This window comes from Giraffa tippelskirchi, chromosome X, assembly GCF_054371585.1.
Source record: "Giraffa tippelskirchi isolate mGirTip1 chromosome X, T2T-mGirTip1v1.2.pri, whole genome shotgun sequence".
NCBI lineage: Eukaryota > Metazoa > Chordata > Mammalia > Artiodactyla > Giraffidae > Giraffa > Giraffa tippelskirchi.
In genome coordinates, this window is record NC_137289.1 from 82,749,851 (window position 1) to 82,771,196 (window position 21,346).

The following is a 21,346-nucleotide window of genomic DNA, read 5'->3' on the forward strand; positions in this document are numbered from 1 at the left end:
GATTTCTCATTGTGGTGTTTCTCTTGTTGCAGAGCACAGGCTCTAGGCACATGGGCTTTAGTAGTTGTAGCACATGGGCTCAGTAGTTGTGGCTCCCAGGTTCTAGAGCACTGGCTCAATAGTTTTGACTCATGGGCTTGGTTGCTTCACAGCATGTGGAACTTCCCAGACCAGGGATCAAACCTGTGTTCCCTGCATTACAAGGCAAATTTCTTATCTGCTGTGCCACCAGGGAAGTCCCTTTGCCCAACTTTTTTTTTCCTGTGCCCAATTTTTAATAAGCGTGTTTTTTAGTTGTAGGAGTTCTTTATGTTGTCTCAATATTAGCCCCTTATCAGGTATATTATTTTTTTCCCATTGGTTTTTCATTGTTGATTGTGTCTATAGACTACAAGATACTTTTAAAGAGCTGATTTGGTGTAAAGATGTTATACTAGTAATCATGGAAATACAAATTATAATAATGGTGTTATTATATAAATTATATATATTATATAAATGGTGTTATGTAATTATATATATATTATATAAGTTAAATTATATATATATATTATATACATTATTACAATATTTACCCATTAGATCAACTTTTGCAAGAATGTGAGGAAACATACCTTCCTGTGTTGCTGGGTAGGAGTGTCAATTGGTACAGCCACTTCTGAAGGCATGTTGGTTCTATCCATCTTCATTTAAAATGTTTCTGCTCTATGAACTCATTATTTCATTTCTAGAGAAACATTCTCACGTATATACAGGAAAATATGTACATGACTATTTCTTAAAACATCCTTTTTAATTGGGAAAAAAGGAGAAAACTAAATTGCTAACAATAGCATAATTACTTAATAAACAATGAGAGCATACACATATATGTATTTGTATGTATGTATATCAACCTCAACATATATATGTGTGTGTGTATATATATATATATGCGCGCTGTGCTTAGTCACGCAGTCCTGTCCAACCCTTTGTGACCCTATGGACTGTAGCCTTCCAGGCTCCTCTGTCCATGGGGATTCTCCAGTCAAGAATACTGGAGTGGGTTGCCATGCCCTCCTCCAGGGGATCTTCCCAACCCAGGGATTGAACCCAGGTTTCCCACATTGCAGGCGGATCCTTTACCATCTGAGCCACCCATATATATATGGGGCTTCCCTGGTGTGTGTGTGTGTGTGTGTGTGTGTGTGTGTGTGTGTGTGTGTGTGTGTGTGTGTGTGTGTGTATACTGTTTATGGATAGATCTCTCAAACATGGTTGAATAAAAAAAGCAAAATGAAACACAGAATATTACAGTTAATGTGATACCGTTTTTGTTAAATAAGGCAGACACAAAACAATATTATGTTTTTTGTTGGTATGTACACATGTATGTGAATAAATTCAGAAAGGTCTATAAATGGTAATAGTGGCTGGCAGAATGGACTGGGTTTGGTCTGTATAACCCTGTAATTTTTTGTTTTTAATTTCATACAGGAAATGGATTTCATATATTACATAGGTCTTTTAGACACATATGTGATATGTATATTTTAAATCCAAAGGTGGTATAGTAGTCCCCGCTTATCCACAGGGGATACATTCTAAGACTCTGAAACTGCAAATAGTACTGAACCCTATATGTAACTATATTTTTCCTATACATACATATGTACATACCTAACTGTGATAAAGTTTAACTTATAAATTAGGCACAGTAAGAGTAGCAATAATAATAACAAAATAGAAGAATTAAAACAATATAGGCTCAGATGGTAAAGAAGGTGCCTGCAATGCAAGAGACCCAGGTTTGATCCCTTGGTTGGGAAAATCCCCTGGAGAAGGGAATGACAACCTACTCCAGTATTCTTGCCTGGGAAATCCCCTAGACAGAGGAACCTGATGGTCTACAGTCCATGGGGTCGTAAAGAGTCTGTATGACTGAGCGACTAGCAGATTCACTGTAATGAAAGTTATGTGAGTGTGGTCTCTCTCACAATATCTTATTATACAAATTTATCTTTTCTATCTTAATTAAGCACTTATCACTTACCGTAATTTTTGCAGTGGAACAGCAAAGTTAGCACAGATTTCTTTTCCTTTACAATTTCACGAAGGTAGCAACCTCAGCAAGTGATTTTTTTTCTGTCCTTATTGAGAGCTTTCACCTTTCCACTTAAAGGAAGCACTTTATGGCTTCTCTTTGGCATATCTGAATTGCCAACATCACTACTCTTGTGTTTTGGGGCATTATTAAGTAAAATAAGGGTTACTTGAACACAAGCATTGTGATATCACAACAGTTGATCTGAAAACCAAGACAGCTACTAAGTGACTAATGGGTGGGATATTCTGGACAAAGGGATCATTCACATCCTAGGTAAGATGGTGAGAGATTTCATCACACTGCTCAGAACGGCTGCAATTCAAAATATTTGAATTGTTTATTTCTGGAATTCTCCATTTAGTATTTTCAGGCTGCAGTTGACCACAGGTAACTTAAACTTTAGAAAGTGAAACTGTGGACAAGTGGGGACTACCGTATAAATAAACAACTATTGAAGAGTTTGGCCTAAAATTTGGAAAGCACTTTGGCGGCATGAACACTATTCAGGGTCTGGTTCTTAGTTTTGCAGACTCAAACTGAATTTTCAACAGTGTAGCCAGAATTTATCTAGCTCTGCAGACTTTGTATACACTCGCCAAACCATAAAAATCCATGGACATTGGTAACCAAAGAGCTAATTTTTAAATTCACGAATTCAGCATCTTTTACTGCCAAGAAGGCCAAACTAATCATATACCTAATCAGTATACCCTCTCCCCTTATAGGAAAGTCTAAAAAAACTACTTTTAGAAGGGGTACTCTTTAAGTATAGAATCAAAGCAAGGGAGTGGTTTATTTTATTGGTTGATGTCTTTAAGTTATTGTTATTTTATAGCAGCCAATCTCTGTTAAAGGGTTACCTGCTGAGGGTACCTGAATGCTTGCATCTGTTGGTGAACATCTTTTCCCTGGACTTAACATTTTCTATTTTCTACAAGTATTATCATATCAGGAAAGATACAATGCAAATGAGTAGGTCATAGATTCTTTACCTTAGCAATTCCAGTGTTATCTTAAGAATACTATGGTCTCATGACAGAGAAATGTTATGCTTATCACTAAATACTTACGAACCTTTTAGAATTGACTGTTTCTGCTGATTGGTTACCATTTTGTATTGGTTTTCCCTACAATAGAGCACTCTCTTACCCCGATCTTGTTTCCTCCACATTGAGAATGTGCTCTGTTTGAAGCTTACCTAAGCTACATGAGACAATTTTAGTTCTCATAAATGTATTCTTTTTTTGCATAATCTCTGAACAGATTAAAGTAATTGTGGTATGGGAAATTTTCCATTTTAAAGGCGTAAAATGTAGGTTTCTTAGCTATGAATTTCTATTTGGTCAGTAAAGTGTACTAGTTAAGGTCACAAACAGCCTTGGATTTGACTCTTGGCCCCATCACTTACCACTTTCCTTAGATGAATCACTTAACCTACCTAAACCTGGGCTTATTTGTCTTTGTAAAATGCCTAAATTTCAAGATATTTGCTGTTAAGATTATTGTTTTGGTAATTTGTATTCTCATGGACTACTTTTTATTCAGCTAAACATGAATTCAGCTCCAACTTTCATCAACTTTCCTGCAAAAGGGAAGCCCAAACGGGGTGATACATATGAGTTGCAGGTGCGTGGGTTTTCAGCTGAGCAGATTGCCCGGTGGATTGCTGACAGAACTGATGTCAATGTAAGTTTCCTTGCTTTGTAGAAAGTTACTTTGTTATTATCCACTTATTCTTCTGGGAGGTCCTAATTGGTCTCATCCTCATATCCCTGAGATGGTGATAGTTTGTCAGTCCCTTTATAAGTAGCATTTAACAGAATCATCCTGATGAAAGAGTGCCATTAAAACATCCTCTGTTACTTAGTCAATTCAGCGTGGAAACCCCTCTTTTGTCCTCACTAAATCCATGGAGTATCTAATTGTACTTGGCAAATACTTCTTAATCTAAAATATGTGTATGTGTGCTCAGTTGCTTCAGTCATGTCCAACTCTTTGCAACACCATGGACTATAGCCCACCAGGCTCCCCTGCCCTTGGGATTCTCCAGGCAGGAATACTGGAGTGGGTTGCCATTTCCTCCCCCAGGGGATCTTTACAACCCAGGGATCGAACCTTTGTCTCCTGCATCTCCTGCCTTGGCAGGTGGATTCTTTACCACTAGCGTCACCTGGGAAATCCCTCAAAGATGTTGTGTCATGGTTAAAAAGAATATTGCATACATACCATTTTAGGATACCCTAGTATTTTAATTAGGATGAAAAGAAAAAGTGTGATTTTTCATGAAAGTAACCACACTAATTTTGATTCTTTTCATTTCAAATTATTTTGACCTATATACTTAATGAATAAATTTCATACTTTAAAATGTTTTTCTCTCCTTTCCATTAGATTAGAGTAATTAGACCCCCAAATTATGCTGGTCCCCTTATGTTGGGATTGCTTTTGGCTGTTATTGGTGGACTTGTGTATCTTCGAAGGAGCAATATGGAATTTCTCTTTAATAAAACTGGATGGGCTTTTGCAGCTCTGGTGAGTGAATGTTGGAAGGATAATTGTTTAGATAAAACTCCTAATATTACATTGTTAGGTGGCATTTTGTTTATTTCTTATCTGTGGGAAAAGATTTTATATATTGATATTTTTATTTTATACCTTAAAATCAGTTTGTTTCCTCCATTATCTCATTATGATGGCAAGAGCTTGAAGGAACTCCTTGTACCTAGTTTTTATTCAACCTGGAAGACTTTCACCCCTATGAAAATCTCCATTTTTTTAAACCATTCTTCTAAAAGGCTTTTCAGTATTCAATTTTAAACTTGTATCACTTTATTTATAATTTTAAAACAGTGCTTTCCTTTCAAAGTAAATATTGATTCTTGTGATCCTTATGATGAAATATAAGCTTTTTTGTCATTTATCTGGAAAATTTTTTTCATGTATTACTTGAGAGGATATACTTTTCATATACCTATTAATCTAATTAAAGTGGGACCATACCATATTATATGAGTGTTTCATTACTTTTTGTTTCCTAGTGTTTTGTGCTTGCTATGACATCTGGTCAAATGTGGAACCATATAAGAGGACCACCATATGCTCATAAGAATCCCCACACGGGACATGTGGTAAGGGAAAGTCCAGGATTTCTTTACATTATATACCAAAGTTAACCTTAATGATTATTATCCTGTGAGATCAGTGCTAGTATATGAAGGAACTCGATTTAGTTTTGACTTTTCAATCGCTCTGTATTAATGAACTTCGATTGCTAAAAAGACTATGCCATACTCTTAAAAGGGGGAAGGTTTTTTTTTTATCCCTTTTGGTGAGTTCTTTTGAGTAAGCTGGCTAAGAATGAAAGTCAGTCTTCAACTAAATAGAATAATTGATCAAGTACTTGACCATTTACTGTTTCTAGGCACTGTGCTAGGTATTATTAGATACAGTGATAAGAAAAATGTAGTCCTTGTTTTCATGGAGTTTATATTATTTTATTTCATGGTCTTGTACACTAAAATAATAGTTTTCTCATATATTCTGTTGTTGAAAACATAGTATAAGTATAGTGAATAAGTACAAATAAATATAAGTATGAATAAATAATAAATAACACAGAGATAGCTTTTATTTTAGTCAAACTTTTTACTGGTGAATTCTACAGATCCAATGTTTACATACATTATATGAATTAATAATTTCATAGTGTTTAAAAATAGCCAATTTTAGGATTACATTACCAAATTTTAACATTTATGTAAAGATTAAATTTTGTCTTTTTTTCCCCCCAGAATTATATCCATGGAAGCAGCCAAGCTCAATTTGTAGCTGAAACACACATTGTTCTTCTGTTCAGTATCCTCTTTATAATAAGTTCTTGGTGCCACATTCTAATTTGTCTATTTTCTCACATTCTAGTATTTTCTCTGTAGCATGTGGTTGAGGCTGCTGTTTTGTTAATGCAAGTCATAATATCTTTGGAATTATATTACTGTGTCACTTGCCTTAGCCCAATCAACTGAAGACCTCTAGGGACAAACCTGCAGTCTGATAAAGCCAAGTTTATTGGATCATTGCTACAAGGGAGACTGTAAATCAGAGGAACCATGGGATTTATTACCTAAGGAAAGATAGAGTTGTTATAGGACTTAAGGAAAGATGGTGCTTAGATGAAATGTAAATGAAGCAATGTTTTGATGAGCTCAAAGCAAAGCCAGGTCAGTGTCAAGTCTGGACTGAAGTGGATCCAGGATTTTGTTTCCTGGAAACTACAAAGTTCAGATAAATGTACAGTTTGTTTTCAGAAACTCCTTTTTTGAAGCTCTGTCACTTTGGTTCTGAATTGAGGCTACTTAGAAATTGTACTTGTATATCAAGTGACTTAAATCCTCCAGGTAAGAATGGAATAATCCCTTCTTACTGATGTAGTTCGAATGAGTTTATGACTTTAGATTACACTGTTCCTCATTGAGTAGGAAAGCAGTAGTTACTGAAAGATGGAGTTTGTTTTGACATTTACAGCTGCAGCATGTCCTAGGGAGAAATATTGTTTCCTGGGAACTATGCAGCTACTTCATATGTGTGTTTTCCCATCCTCTGTCCCATAGGACAGATTTTTACTTTCTCATATCTGAAAATAGATGTCTCTGTAAGCTGCAAGGGTAGATAACAGTGATATCAGATAGGTAAGAGTATACATTTCTTAGTATTTCTGACCATAGGTTACCTACCTGAATGCATAAGCAGTGACTCTGTGAAACAAATCAACAAGGTGAACAGATGTAATGTTCTTTTAAGTTGTGCTTCTCAGGCAAGGGGTCCTGATATTGACATATTGGAATCAGTTGTAGCCAAGACGGTTAGAGAATCTGCCCAGTGACTTGATGGTAATGTCATTTGCCCTGCTTTGTGTCATCTGGATGATTTAGAGGAATTCCATTTTTTGTAGTTATAGATATACTTTTCATACAGTTTAGTTTTTTAATGTATTATAAGCATTTAATAAATTGTGTATGGCCTTCATAGTTATGAAAATGCATAAGAATTACAGAAAAATAAGAAAATATAAGCAAGGAAAAGGAAAATAGTCACCATTATCAAATGTCCTCCGGGGATCTTCCCAACCCAGGAATCAAAGCCAGGTCTCCCACATTATGGGCAGATTCTTTACTATCTGAGCCAGCAGGGAAGTCCATAATGGATATATCATAATTCAGTTATTCTCTATTGGTTAATATTGCAAAAAAGTTTTCTTGCACATAAAAATAATTGACGAACTTCCCTGGCAGTTCAGTGGTTAAGACTCTATGCTTCCATTGCAGGGAGCACAGGCTCAATCCCTGACCAGGAAACTAAGATCCCACATGCCTCACAGCACAGCCACCTCCCAATAGAGGGTAGGGAAATACATATGTGCCAGAAATACATGTGTACTCTGCTATCCCTGGCAAGTCCTAATTATTGTTATGTATTATTTATTTAAACTGCAATTTCAGTAGGAAAAGAAATTGTTTAAATATAGTTTGGACAATAATAATCAAAGTAACTTAAACATTTCTTCAGAATTCTATAATTATGCTTCATTTTATACAAATATCTTTGTCTTTATCATCTATGATACACTTTATTTTACTGGCTCTTTTATTTTTATTTTTTATTGAGGTATCATTGATTTACAATATTGTGTTGGTTTCAGGTATACAGCTAGTGATTCAGGTTTTTTTAGGTTATATTCCATTATAGGTTATTACAGGATATTGAATATAATTCCTTGTGCTATGTAGTAAATCCTTGTTGCTTATCTATTTTATATATAGTAGTTTGTATTTGTTAATCCCGTACCCCTAATTTGTCCTTCCCTCCCTCTCCCTTTTCATAATCAAGTTTGTTTTCTATGCCTATGAGCCTGTTTCTGTTTCGTACATAGATTTATATATATATTATGCACCATGCTCATGCTTAGTTGCCCAGTCGTTTGTGACTCTTTTGCGACCCCATGGACTGTAGCCCACCAGGCTCCTCTGTCCATGGGATTCTCCAGGCAGGAATACTGGATTGGGTAGCCATTCCCTTCTCCAGAGGATCTTCTTGATCCAGAGATCGAACCTGGGTCTCCTGCATCTCAGGCAGATTCTTTACTATCTGAGCCACCAGGGAAGCCCTTTTTATGTATATATATACATATAAATACATGTATATATGTATTCATACATGTGCTTATACTCCCCTCCCCCACATTTTGTGAGTTTGATGTCCTGTTTTACATCTTCATGCTCATCCTTTTACTGTTTATTGTAGTTATAATCACTTCTACAATTTTTAAATTGTTTTTTAAATCTATATACTGGTTTATTTAAGTGATCTTAAATCCTTCTATATATTTGCCTTTCCTAATGTGATTTTTTTCCCTTTGCCGTATATACTTGCTTCTTTTCTATTTAAAGAAGACATGTCAATATTTCTTTTAGGGTAGGTTTGGTATTGCTGAATTCTTTTAGTTTTCACTTGTCTGAGAAACTGTTTCTCTCTCCTATTCTAAATGATAATCTTGCGGAGTATCGTACCCTAGGTTTCAGGTGTTTCCCTTACAGGACTTTGAATATATCACACCACTCCCTTCTAGCAGTGTTTCTACAGAGAAATCAGCTGATAGCCTTATTGACATTCTCTTGTAACTGACTCTCTTTTTCCCTTTTGCTGCCATTAGAATCCTCTCTTTGTCTAGTTCCTTGTTATAATGATCTGCATTTCTATCCATCATCTTTCTTAAATCAGTTCTTTTTATTACCACCTTTTTGAACTCAGGGTTTAGTAGACTGGTGAGCTCTATTTCATTATTTTTTCTTTCAGGGAATTTCTGTTGTTCTTTGATTGGAAGTAGTTCCTCTGCCTTTGTGTTTTTCTTTTTTTTTTTTTTTTTTTGGCCACACTTGCTGCATGCAGGATCTTAGTTCCCTGGCTAGGGATCAAACCTCTGCCCCCTGCAGTAGAAATTTGAAGTCTTAACCACTGGACTGCCGGGGAAGTCCCTGCCTTTTCATTTTACTTATCTTTCTCTGTCTGAATGACTTTACGAGAAAAAATTATCTACTGTGATTTTAAAGAGGTGTTTTTAAGTGGGAGCATCCCTGTATAGACTGTGTATGTCCAGTGTTTCTGCTGCAAGGTAGTTTTGGTATGGATGCCAGCCACGTCTTTCCTCAGGGTATGCTGGCCATGGTCCCCTTGATAGGGGATGTGATTGGTGTTGGAGTATCTGGAGCCTGTGCTAGACTGAGGTGGAGCTTCCTCTCTGCTCTGTGGTTGTCAATGTCCTGTCAGGGATAAGGTCTGCTCCTCAGTTGTTGGAGTAGAAGCCCTGAAGGTCAGGTTCAATCAGGCTCTATTGCCCTTGAATGCATGCCCTGCCCCCAAAGAGGTGATTGCTGAAGCAAGTAAGGCCTGTGCAGTCATAGAGGACTTATATGCTGTCTGTGTAAGTGTCTATGGTTCCGCTCAGAAGCAGTACAAGGTTATGTCCCTTTGTGTTTGTTCCAGATCTAGTGCAAGGCTGTGGTGAGGAATAGGCTGGGGATTGGGGCATTGTGGCTGCAGGAATTGAATTGGCTGCACTGCCACAGGAGATCTGGGCTGCCTCTGTGGCAGTCTTCTCCCAGGACCTGTCTGTCTCAGATCAAGGGCTAAGCTGGGATGTGGAGTGGGTGAAGGCTGAGCACAGCTGGGATAGAACCACTTTGTACACCCAGACCACACCCCAGGCCCTCCAGTCTGTCCTACATGAGTCCTGTCCCTGAGTCTCTCTGCCTGGTATTTCAGCACTTAGCTGCTGCATGTTCTTTCTTTTTTTTTTTGCTGCGTGTTCTTGTAGTACCACCCCAGGCAACCTGATCTGGCTCTGTGTAGTTAGACCGAGTCTTTGCTCAGGTCTCACGCCAGGCTGTGGTGTGGAGTGAGCACAGCCAGGGTCTCCTCTGCCCCTTCAGTCTGGAGTCATGATGAGGTGACAGCCAGCAGTGCAAGGCTCTGTCCACTCTGCCATCATGTGTGTGCTCCTTGCAAGTAGAGTCTAGGCTCCTCTCGCCCTTTTGTCTGTCCCAGTGGATTTCCCAGAAGGCAAGGACTGGGATACTCAGATTGTGGCTCCATGTGATCGCTCCCCAGAGTGAGGATCTGCCTATGTGGACCTTCTCTTCCTTATAGATCCCTCTGAGGTGGGTAGGTCCTAATCTGACACTTTCCTGGTTACATGGAGATCTTTCCTGCAGTTTTGGTTGTATAGGATTTCTTCTACCAGTATCCAGTTAGTTTTCCATGAGAATTATTTCAGTATAGATGTATTTTTGGCATGTGTGTTAGGGAGAGGTGAGCTCTACATTCTCCTTCCTACTCTGCCACCTTGAACCACAAATCTACTAGCTTGTTTAATAGCCTAGTTCCTGTTTGTTAAGTAATAACACCTCCTCTATTTTCTATTCAGTTCTCTCAGGGTAAGATGATTATGTAATTATTTTATTATTTATTGTTTATATCCCCTGCTAGAGTGTAAACTTGTTCAAGGAATGGTCTATATTTCCTCTAACTTTGTAACTCCAACTAATAGTGCCTGCCTATAATAGACAGTGTTAGTAAAAGTTTAAAGAGTCTATAAATGAAATAAAGCAACACATGTGGAAGTGCATCATAGCTCTTAATAGCTAAGAACAACAGCACAGAAAGACCTTGATGGTATAGTGTAAGATGGAAAGCTCTAGGCCATGATACAGAAGCAAACCAGTCCAAAACCAAGTCTCAACCATTAATCAGAGTATCTATAGCCAGAGCCTTTAGAAATGATCAATCTTCATGCATGTGTGTGTATTAGTCACTCAGTTGTGTCCAACTCTTTGTGATGCCATGGACTGTAGCCCACCAGGCTCCTCTGTCCATGGGGATTCTCCAGGCAAGAATACTGGAGTGGGTTGTCATGCCCTCCTCCGGGGGATCTTCCCAACCCAGGGATCGAACCCAGGTCTCCCACATTGCAGGCAGATTGTTAACCAGCTGAGCTACCAGGGAAGCCCATCTTTATGCATACCTGCATATAGGTATGCATAGGTGTATAATATACAGAATCCTAGTAAGAAAAAAAAACAAAATCACTGGAGAAAACAACTTAGCTAAGCAACAAAACCATGAATGAGTATCATCCCTAAAAAGAGACTATTAAAGAGTGTATAAAATGGTAATGAAAGGATGAACAGACAAATTTAGAGCCAATTATAAGTTCAGGCCTTATCTAGACACCTATTTTTCCCTTTCTGCTTAATTTTACCCACATGAGATAGCATACAATGTGCCTGTGTATATGAATAATTAACATGAGTATTTTAAATGAATCTTTGTATTCACCAAACTGCAGGGTGAATCCCTCTTTTCTACTTGAACACTTTCTATTTTGTTTCAGAATTTGATTTTTCTTACTTTACTGTTCAACCAAGCCAGGTACTACCTATTTGCAAGAGTACATCTATTTTGTATTTATGTAGCTTCTATATTAAGCTGAATAAAAGTGAAGTCATGGCTCATAGGATTTTCTTTTTTTATTAAAATAGGACAATTTTAAGTAGTTTAGTAGTAATTTGTGCTTTGAGGTTAATTGTTGAAATTCTAAAAAATATTTGCTAAGTTATTTTTCAAATAAAAGTTAGTTGCTGTTCTCTCTAAATCGTGTACATTTCAAATGTGTTCTTTTTTGACAAGTAGTTGAAATATTCAAAATGGCTACTTAATTTAATGTATAGAAAACTGACTCAGTAGTTAGAAGAATGTTTCAGAAGTTTATTTCAAAGTACAATTTTAGAGGAAAACTCATGTTTTATCTGTAAGTTATAGTGGGACATTTGTTTAAAATATCAGTTTTTATTTGTACAAATGCAGTAATATTCTAACCTTAATTTTTTTTATTATATCTTCATAGTAAATAATTGCCATACTATATAGGCACACGATTACTTGGTTATGAGGAGGATAAATTGGAAGATTGGGATTGACACATACACACTACTATATATAAAATAGATAATAGATAATAGGGACCTACTGTATAACACTGTATGGGCTTCCCTGGTGGCTCAGCTGGTAAAGAATATGCCTGCAATAAAAGGAGACCTGGGTTTGATCTCTGGGTTGGGAAGATCCCCTGGAGAAGGGAAAGGCTACCTATTCCAGTATTCTGGCCTTGAGAATTCCATGGACTCTACAGTCCATGGGGTCACAAAGAGGTGGACATGACTGAGGGGCTTTCACTTTCACTGTATAGCACAGAGAGCTCTACTCAATGCCCTATAGTGGCCTATATGGGAAAAAAGAATCTAAAAAAGAGTGGATATATGTATATGTATAACAGATTGACTTTGCTGTACACCTGAAACTAACACAACATTGTAAATCAGTTCTACCCGAATACAATTTTTTAAATGATTACTTAGTTAAAATTTTTGTAATTGAATTGAAGGTTTATATATTTATTCATTCTATGTTACTCTAGGAATATTAAAGTTTGTGTTATTTCTCTCTGTGAATTTCTCCTTAAACAATTTTTCTAAGATGGTGGGGTTACCTTAGGGATGGTGCTTTTATGTGAAGCTGCTACATCTGACATGGATATTGGAAAGCGAAAGAGTAAGTCATATCATATGCCGAGATGTAGCAATTCTGCCTTTATACAGAAAAAAGGAATGTCCTCTTAACCAATTCTCCTCTTAGTTGTATTATTTTACTTTACTATTATAAAAGTAATAATGTGCTCATTGTAGAAAATGTTGGGGAAAATAAGAGAATGAAACATTTGGAGGGAGAGTTACCCCTTATTCCGCCATTGAAAAGCTAATAATTATAACATTGTAATACAAGTTTCTTCCATTTCTAAGAACATCTTTTCAACTGTATGTATAATATGTTGAATCTTATACCCCCCTTTTTAATTGGAGTTAAAATATTTCACTAATGTTTTCCCACACATAATTTTTAATTTATTGTTTATGCTATTTATTTAACCATTCTGATTTTGTTAAACATTTAGTTTTTTCCTTTCATTATAATGAATATTTATTTAGTGACTATTATGGTATATATTTAACTTTATCCTCTTTTCATATTAATTCCTTAAAGTAGTATGACTGTATGGTCCTGTGTATGAGTATTTTCAGTTATCTTGATGTTTTAAGCTGATGATGCCAAATTCTTTACCTAAATGTTTAATAGTTTAGATTCCTACCAGTGGCATTTCAGAATGCTTGTTCTCACTGTAACTTTTTATCAACATTAGAGAACTTTATTAAAAGTATGTATGTAAGTGTGTATTTGCTAATCAGATAAAGGAGAAATGTTATATTATTTTGTACTTTGTTTATTACTGTAGTTGAATATTTTCTTAGATGTTTATTAGCTGTTTTGTTTTCCTTTGTCTAAAATACATTTATGTCTTTTGCCATTTATGTATTAGAATGTTACTCCTTTTCCTATTGGTTTGCATGGACTTTTTATATATTAGAATATTCACATGCTGATATTTGTTACAAAGAAATGCTAACAATGTAATTTACTTAACATGAAATCAGTTTGAGTTTTTATTTTATGGTTAAAGAGTTAAATGTCATCAAAATTAACCTAGGTTAATAAATCTAGCTACTTTTTCCTTCTAGAAAAAAGATGATGATATTGGATTTTAAATTTGGAAGATAATTTTTTTTCTGAATTGAAATGAATTTTTACACATTAGAAAAATAGAGCCAATGTAGCAATTTTTTATCCAGTCAATATACATCCTTTAATTCCTGACTTTTGAAAAACTGCCTATTTCAGTATTTATTGTTGGGGAAAGGCCATCTGGGTAGTACTCAATGCTGGGATGAATTTAATTTGTAAGACATTTTGGTGACATATATTAAGTTAGTCACAATTTGATCTATTTCTAAGATTCTAACCTAATTAAATGATCACAAATATTAATAATAAATATTTCTTTAGCACTTATTATGTACCAAGAACTCTCCTAAGCACTTTTAGATATGTGAAAAAATTAGAATACAAATATATATTGGGAATGAAACTATATATACATGTATATGTGCATTTGATTAGGAAGAAAAAAAGACTTCTACAAAGAGCATGTGTTAATATTCGTAAAAAATTGCTTAAGATTTGCATTTTGGCCCCTAATCATATTGTGTGAAAATTGTAAAGGGAAAATGGATTATTCTCTAAGTATAACAAAACTAAAAATTGTCTTTAATATTGTCCAATAAATATGTTTCCCTGGAGCTTCCATGCTTTTCCACACCTACCTCTCTGCTTCTAGCCAGTCTTAGTCCAGGGATTTAAAAATCCTCATGTTATGGGAATCATACTTGAGCATTGTAGGGTCATCGTGTAGGGTTGCTATGCTGAACACAGTGCTATGCTGAACCAGAGCATGCAGGATTAATGGAGAGAGCTATGAATTTAGGGCTAGGAATCAGGGCTTTTTTTCCCCTCATAATTCAAATAAGTAAGAAATCTGTGTTGAAGGATTTCCTCATACAAGCAGTGTTCATGAATAAAGTACTTTCAACTAAGGCTGTCAGAATGATATTGCCAGATGTCTTTAGGTCAATATTTATCAATAATACAATAAGGCCATACATAATAAGGACTTAAAAGAAGTTTAAAAAGTGAGTTATATTAAAGCAATTATCCTTCAATTAAAAAACAAATTTTTTTAAAAGAGTGAGTTATTTTCTTGTCAGTTGTAAAACTGTTTCTAACACTAAATTCTGTGGTGGTTTTTAATGGAATTCATTATTTCACACAATTAAATTACACAGGTATGTAAATAGAACTATTCTATTATAGTGTTCAGTTCAGTACAGTCGCTCAGTCATGTCCGACCCTCTGCGACTCCATGGACTGCAGCACGCCAGCCTTCCCTGTCCATCACCAACTCCCAGAACTTGCTCAAATTCATGTCCATTGAGTCTGTGATGCCATCCAGCCATCTCATCTTCTGTCATCCCCTTCTCCTCCTGCCATCAATCTTTCCCAGCATCAGGGTCTTTTCCAGTGAGTCAGTTCTTCACATCACACGGCCAAAGTATTGGAACTTCAGCCTCAGTCCTTCCAGTGAATATTCACGACTGATTTCCTTTAGGATTGACTGGTTGGATCTCCTTGCAGTCCAAGGGACTCTCAAGAGTCCTCCAACACCACAGTTTAAAAGCATCAATTCTTTGGCACTCAGCTTTCTTTATAGTCCAACTCTCACATCCAAACATGACTAGTGGGAAAATCATAGCTTTGACTAGATGGACCTTTGTTGGCAAAGTAATGTATCATAGCTTTTCTTCCAAGGAGTAAGCGTCTTTTAATTTCATGGCTACAGTCACAATCTGCAGTGATTTTGGAGCCCAAGAAAATAAAGCCTGTCACTATTTCCATTGTTTCCCCATTTATTTGCCATGAAGTGATGGGACCGGATGTTCTTCTGTGTATTCTTGCTACCTCTTATTATCTTCTGCTTCTCTTAGGTCCATAAGGTTTCTGTCCTTTATTGTGCCCATCTTTACATGAAATGTTCCCTTGGTATCTCTAATTTTCTTGAAGAGATATCCAGTCTTTCCCATTGTGCTGTTTTTCTCTATTTATTTGCATTGATCGCTGAGGAAGGCTTTCTTAATCTCTCCTTGCTATTTGGAACTCTGCATTCAGATGGGTATATCTTTCCTTTTCTCCTTTGCCTTTAGCTTCTCTTCTTTTCTCAACTATTTGTAAGGCCTCCTCAGACAACCATTTTGCCTTTTTACATTTGTTTTCCTTGGGGATGGTCTTGATCACTGCCTCCTGTGCAATGTCACAAACCTCTGTCCATAGTTCTTCAGGCACTCTGTCTATCAGATCTTATCCCTTGAATCTATTTCTTACTTCCACTGTATAAATCGTAAGGGATTTGACTTACGTCATACCTGGATGGTCTAGTGGTTTTCCCTACTTTCTTCAATTTAAGTCTGAATTTGGCAATAAGGAGTTCATGATCTGAGCCACAGTCAGCTCCCAGCTGTGTTTTTGCTGACTGTTTAGAGCTTCTCCATCTTTGGCTGCAAAGAATATAGTCAGTCTGATTTGGTATTGACCATCTGGTGATGTCCATGCGTAGAGTTGTCTCTTGTGTTGTTGGAAGAGGGTGTTTGCTATGACCAGTGTGTTCTCTTGGCAAAACTCTTTTAGCCTTTGCCTTGGTTCATTTTGTACTCCAAGGCCAAACTTGCCTGTTACTCCAGGTATCTCTTGACTTCCTACTTTTGCATTCCAGTCCCCTATGATGAAAAGGACATCTTTTTTGGTATTAGTTCTAGAAGGCCTTGTAGGTCCTCATAGAACCATTCAACTTCAGCTTCTTCGGCATTAGTGGTTGGGGCATAGACTTGGGTTACTGTGATACTGAATGGTTTGCCTTGGAAACGAACAGAGATCATTCTTTCATTTTTGAGATTGCACCCAAGTACTGCATTTCGGAATTTTTGTTGACTCTGAGGGCTACTCCATTTCTTATAAGGGATTCTTGCCCACAGTAGTAGATATAATGGTCATCTGAATTAAATTTTCCCATTCCGATCCATTTTAGTTCACTTATTCCTAAAATGTTGATGTTCACTCTTGCCATCTCCTGTTTGACCACTTCCAATTTACCTTGATTCATGGACCTAACATTCCAGGTTTCTATGCAATATTGTTCTTTACAGCATCGGACTTGACTTCCATCACCAGTTACATCCACAACTGGGAGTTGTTTTTGCTTTGGCTCCGTCTCTTCATTGTTTCTGGCCTTATTTCTCCACTCTTCTCCAGTAGCATATTGAGCACCTACCGACCTGGGGAGTTCATCTTTCAGCGTCATAATCTTTTTGTCTTTTCTTACTGTTCATGGGGTTCTCAAGGCGAGAATACTGAAGTGGTTTGTCATTTCCTTCTCCAGTGGACCACGTTTTGTCAGAACTCTCTACCATGACCCGTTTGTCTTGGGTGGCCCTACTAGGCATGGCTCATAGTTTCATTGAGTTAGACAAGGCTGTGGTCCATGTGATCAGTTTGGTTAGTTTTCTGTGATTGTGGTTTTCATTCTGTCTGTCCTCTGATGAATAAGGATAAGAGGCTTGTGGAAGCTTCCTGATGGGAGAGACTGACTGGGGGGGAAACTGGGTCTTGTTCTGATGGGCGGGGCCAGTAAATCTTTAATCCAGTTTTCTGTTAATGGGTGGGACTGTGTTCCCTTGCTGTTGTTTGAGGCCAAGCTGTCAACTGTGCCTCCACTGGAGACTCCTGGACACTCACAGGCAAGTCTGATTCAGTCTCTTATGGGGACACTGCTTCTTTCTCTTGGCTCCTGGTGTGCACAAGGTTTTGTTTGTGCCCTCCAAGAGTCTGCTCCATTATAGTGTAATAGAGCAAATTAAAAGTGAAGGCAGACTCCTGAAGATATAAGAATGGGAATGAAATTTGTTGTAGTTTAGATTTACCAGTAGATATAGCCCTTGCATTTTGCTCTTAGAAGTGTAGCCTTAAATTTATGTTCTTACTCTTTACTATGTTTAACATGCTCATTTTATTCTCCTTTTATTTTTCTGCAGTAATGTGTGTGGCTGGTATTGGACTTGTTGTATTATTCTTCAGTTGGATGCTCTCTATTTTCAGATCTAAGTATCACGGATATCCATATAGGTATTATTTTTCATTTGTATAGTGATTACCTATACTTTCAATGATTAGAGTTGATGTGCTTTATCATTTTTTTTACTTCACCTCCAGATTAGTCTAGCTTCTGACGTAGAGATAGGCTTTAATTTAGTTATGTTGCATATAGAAATTATAATAATTATGATATAGTGAATGAAACTATGTGATTTCTCAAGAAAATCATTCAGGAGTATTCTGACATCACTTAATTTAACCTAGAAATCTATCAGACACATAATGATTAGAACATTTTATACCCTTGCACGGTTCCTTATTTGCATACTTTACATCTTTTTGAGGACAAAATTATTTTTTAATGTTTTTTCCAAAACTTCTCACTCTACTTTTCTGGCTGTTTAGGTAGAATAAACAGAACATTTGAATAGAATCTAATTTGTAGACTGTAGAATAAGAAAGAGTGTGTAAGAAGGCCTAATTGACTTGAAATATTCATAGCCATCTCTAAAGCTCAGAGAAGAAATTATTCTCCTAGTTATAAATTCTTGATTTTATTCTATTAATAGCCAAAAAAAATGTACCTGTACACAACAGGCAATGTCATGAGTTAGTTTTATAATCTGAGTGCCATTTACTACAATTCTTGTTGTTTTAATACAACATTGCCCTGTTTTATAAAGGACCATGAACACTAAATGTAAAGTATATCAAGTGATATTTTTGAGACACAAATTCATTCTTCATATTTTCAACAGAAGTTTTTAGTAGATAATTTTGAAAAACTCCCTGGCCGGTTCATTATATTGTAACGTTTCTAAATATATTTTGATTAGTGAACAACTTAAATTAATCTCCTTTTGCATTTTTTGCAAACTTGTTTAATTCTAAAGATTAAAACCTACTAGAACTTTGATCCTTGACTAATAATCCTCCAGCACTATACTTTTATTCTTCTGTCTATGTATATTTAAAAATAATTTATCTCCTATAGAATACTAACTGGGATGCCATGGTAATCTTACCGGTACTTTTATTACTTATTTGATCACCATGGTTGATTCAGTTATTAATTGGTGTCTCTTCAAGAGATATTTCAATTTGAGGTTATTTCTACTTCCTTTTCTCCTAAGACTACCTCAGTATCTCAGTGTCTCTTACTTTCTGTTATTGGTACTCAAAGTTTATCATACATGTACCCAGATGTTCTTTGATCTGATATGATAAAATCAAGATATTTTTTAGAGGTAAAGACTACTTTTCTTTCAGATATTAATAGACTGGTATATATTTTTGTTTCAGCTTTCTGATGAGTTAAAAAGGATTCCAGAAATATGTAGACACTGGAGTAATGGAAATTGAAAAATGAAAAATATGTGTGTGAAAAGAAGAATGCAATTTATGTATTTTGGATTACCTCTTTTTTTTCAAGTGATTAAAATAGTTAATCATTTAACCAAAGAAGATGTATAGTGCCTTAACAAGCAATTTTCATGAAGTATTTGGATACGATTCTTCTCTTAACCTTCCTTTCCTAGTAAACTTTCTGGAACATTTGATTTAGTGGAATTTTATAAAAAATTTAAAACTACTACATTTTAATTAGAACAAGGTTCAAAACTGTGTTGCTTAACTTTTGGCCATGTGATTTTTTATCTTATCCAAAGGTAATGGGGGACTTGTGACCAGGTGTTCTTACATATGCCTGTTACTGATAACAGGGTCAGGAATCCATTCTTAGCTTTTCCATCATTGCATGGATGTGTATACTTCACACATCTTTCCTTTTAAGCAGAGAAATCATATATGCTATGTTTCTTCTGAAAATGGAGCACCATTCTTCAGTGTACACATCTAGACTTTAGAAAAAAATGACTAGCCAGTCCTCCTCCATCTTCCCTCCTGAAATACTGGGCAGACTATGTTTCTTGGTAGCTGTAGACATTAAGAAGTATTCCTAAATACAGGATTATGATTTCTTCATGAGTGTGGTGTTAGCTGCCTGTATTTGGAAAGATTTCAGGCTCATTCTGTTTCCCTAATTTAATGAAGATGGGCCCCTCTCTAATAAAAATGTAGCTTAGTATTAAAATCAGTGTAAATTTATAATGGACTAAAATGTTTCTGCAAATCAGAGATTATCACTTATTTCATTTGTACCTAAGAGAAAAAAAATGGATTCATCTAGTTAAATCAATTTCTGTATTACAGTGACAACATATTTTATTAACCCTTGTATTTAGGAAAAGGACTCCCCTAGATTGGGAAAATAAAATCATGAAACATTAAGTTGTTGCTTATGAATAGAAAGTAAATTTTTCTTGTAAACTGTTCTGTTTTCTTGCTGTTATTTTAACCTTTGTTTTCTCACTTTTTGTGGAGAAACAAAGCAGTCATTTGATGAAGTTCTGTTTTAATTTTGTCTTTTTTCTGTCAATGAAAATAACCATATGTGCTAACCAAATTCCTTTGAAGAATGAAAGTTGATGGCTATCAGTAGATATAGCTATAATCTCCTCCATAGCTGTAAAAAAGTTTCCAGAAATGCCACTATTATAGAAATATGAAAATTCCAATTGTGAAAAAATTTTAAGAAATCTTAGAAGTATTACATTAAGATAATATTGTGACTGCCTGCTATTATTTACCATCTAATAACTCTCCCACATGGTCTAGAAATCTTACATAATAGACGTTTGAAGAAAGAGATGAATACAGTTGCCTAAGAAGAAATGTTTTATGTGGGGCTTTTGGTTTTTTTTTTTTTTTAAGTAGATTTGGTGGGTGAGGTGATATTTACTCTCTAGTAGAGCCCATTTTTGTTACTCCACTGTAAATTGTGTGATTCTGGATTCCTTATCTGCTGTTTTTGTACTTGTCTCAGGCCAAATAAATTTATGCTGTGATTCTTATGAGACTTGTATGAATATGCCCTGATTTGTACAGACTAACCAGGGGAATATTACTGCCATGCAATCTATAGCTCCAGATAATTTGCAATGAGCATTGAAGAATGATAGTTCTTTGTATTTTCTGTTTCTCTCTTAAGAGCACAATCTTCTTCCTTAAGGAGAGAAGTTGTGTTCTGGCTAAAATCTGTAGAGAGCAGGTTTACTATACTTAGAATAGTGTTACTTTTGTGGAAATGTTGAAAGTAGCTTTTATCTGAAGTGCCTTAAGTAGATTCTTAAATTTGCTTTTCTAGTATTGATTTAAATATTATTTGTTATGCATTTTAAAATACTATTCAAAATTATATATTGTAGTGGCAAAGATAACCAAAATGTCTGGCTGTTTGCTTTTTGATCATATCAATAAACTTTTACAATCTAAATTCTGAGTTTTTGGTTAACATCTAAAGAAGGGTAAATTGAAAACACTAAACTAGAAGTATTATATTAGGATATTCTATTTTGAAGTTATAATTAAATTTACTATTGTCCTAATGGCAGTGAATTTGGTAGGCCTATTTACTTAGGCATTTCTCAATTTAAATACGTTCTTCCAGGATTCTATTCATTATCCTTTATTACTGCTGTCACCCTCTAGATTAGTCAGAAC

General features: G+C 35.8%; 1 protein-coding gene across 2 annotated transcripts in view; it reads left to right on the forward strand.

The window, feature by feature from the left end:
- MAGT1 (magnesium transporter 1) overlaps nucleotides 1-21,119 on the forward strand; it is a 45,202-nt gene extending 24,083 nt beyond the window's left edge. For both annotated transcript variants that reach the window (XM_081563564.1, XM_081563567.1), the window contains exons 4-10: nucleotides 3,632-3,772; nucleotides 4,478-4,618; nucleotides 5,125-5,214; nucleotides 5,878-5,941; nucleotides 12,671-12,745; nucleotides 17,725-17,815; nucleotides 19,088-21,119. In XM_081563564.1, the coding sequence (XP_081419690.1) occupies nucleotides 3,632-3,772; nucleotides 4,478-4,618; nucleotides 5,125-5,214; nucleotides 5,878-5,941; nucleotides 12,671-12,745; nucleotides 17,725-17,815; nucleotides 19,088-19,103 (618 nt within the window). In that variant the 3' untranslated portion in view covers nucleotides 19,104-21,119. The remainder of the gene's footprint in view (nucleotides 1-3,631; nucleotides 3,773-4,477; nucleotides 4,619-5,124; nucleotides 5,215-5,877; nucleotides 5,942-12,670; nucleotides 12,746-17,724; nucleotides 17,816-19,087) is intronic.
- The last annotated feature ends 227 nt before the right edge of the window (nucleotides 21,120-21,346 follow it).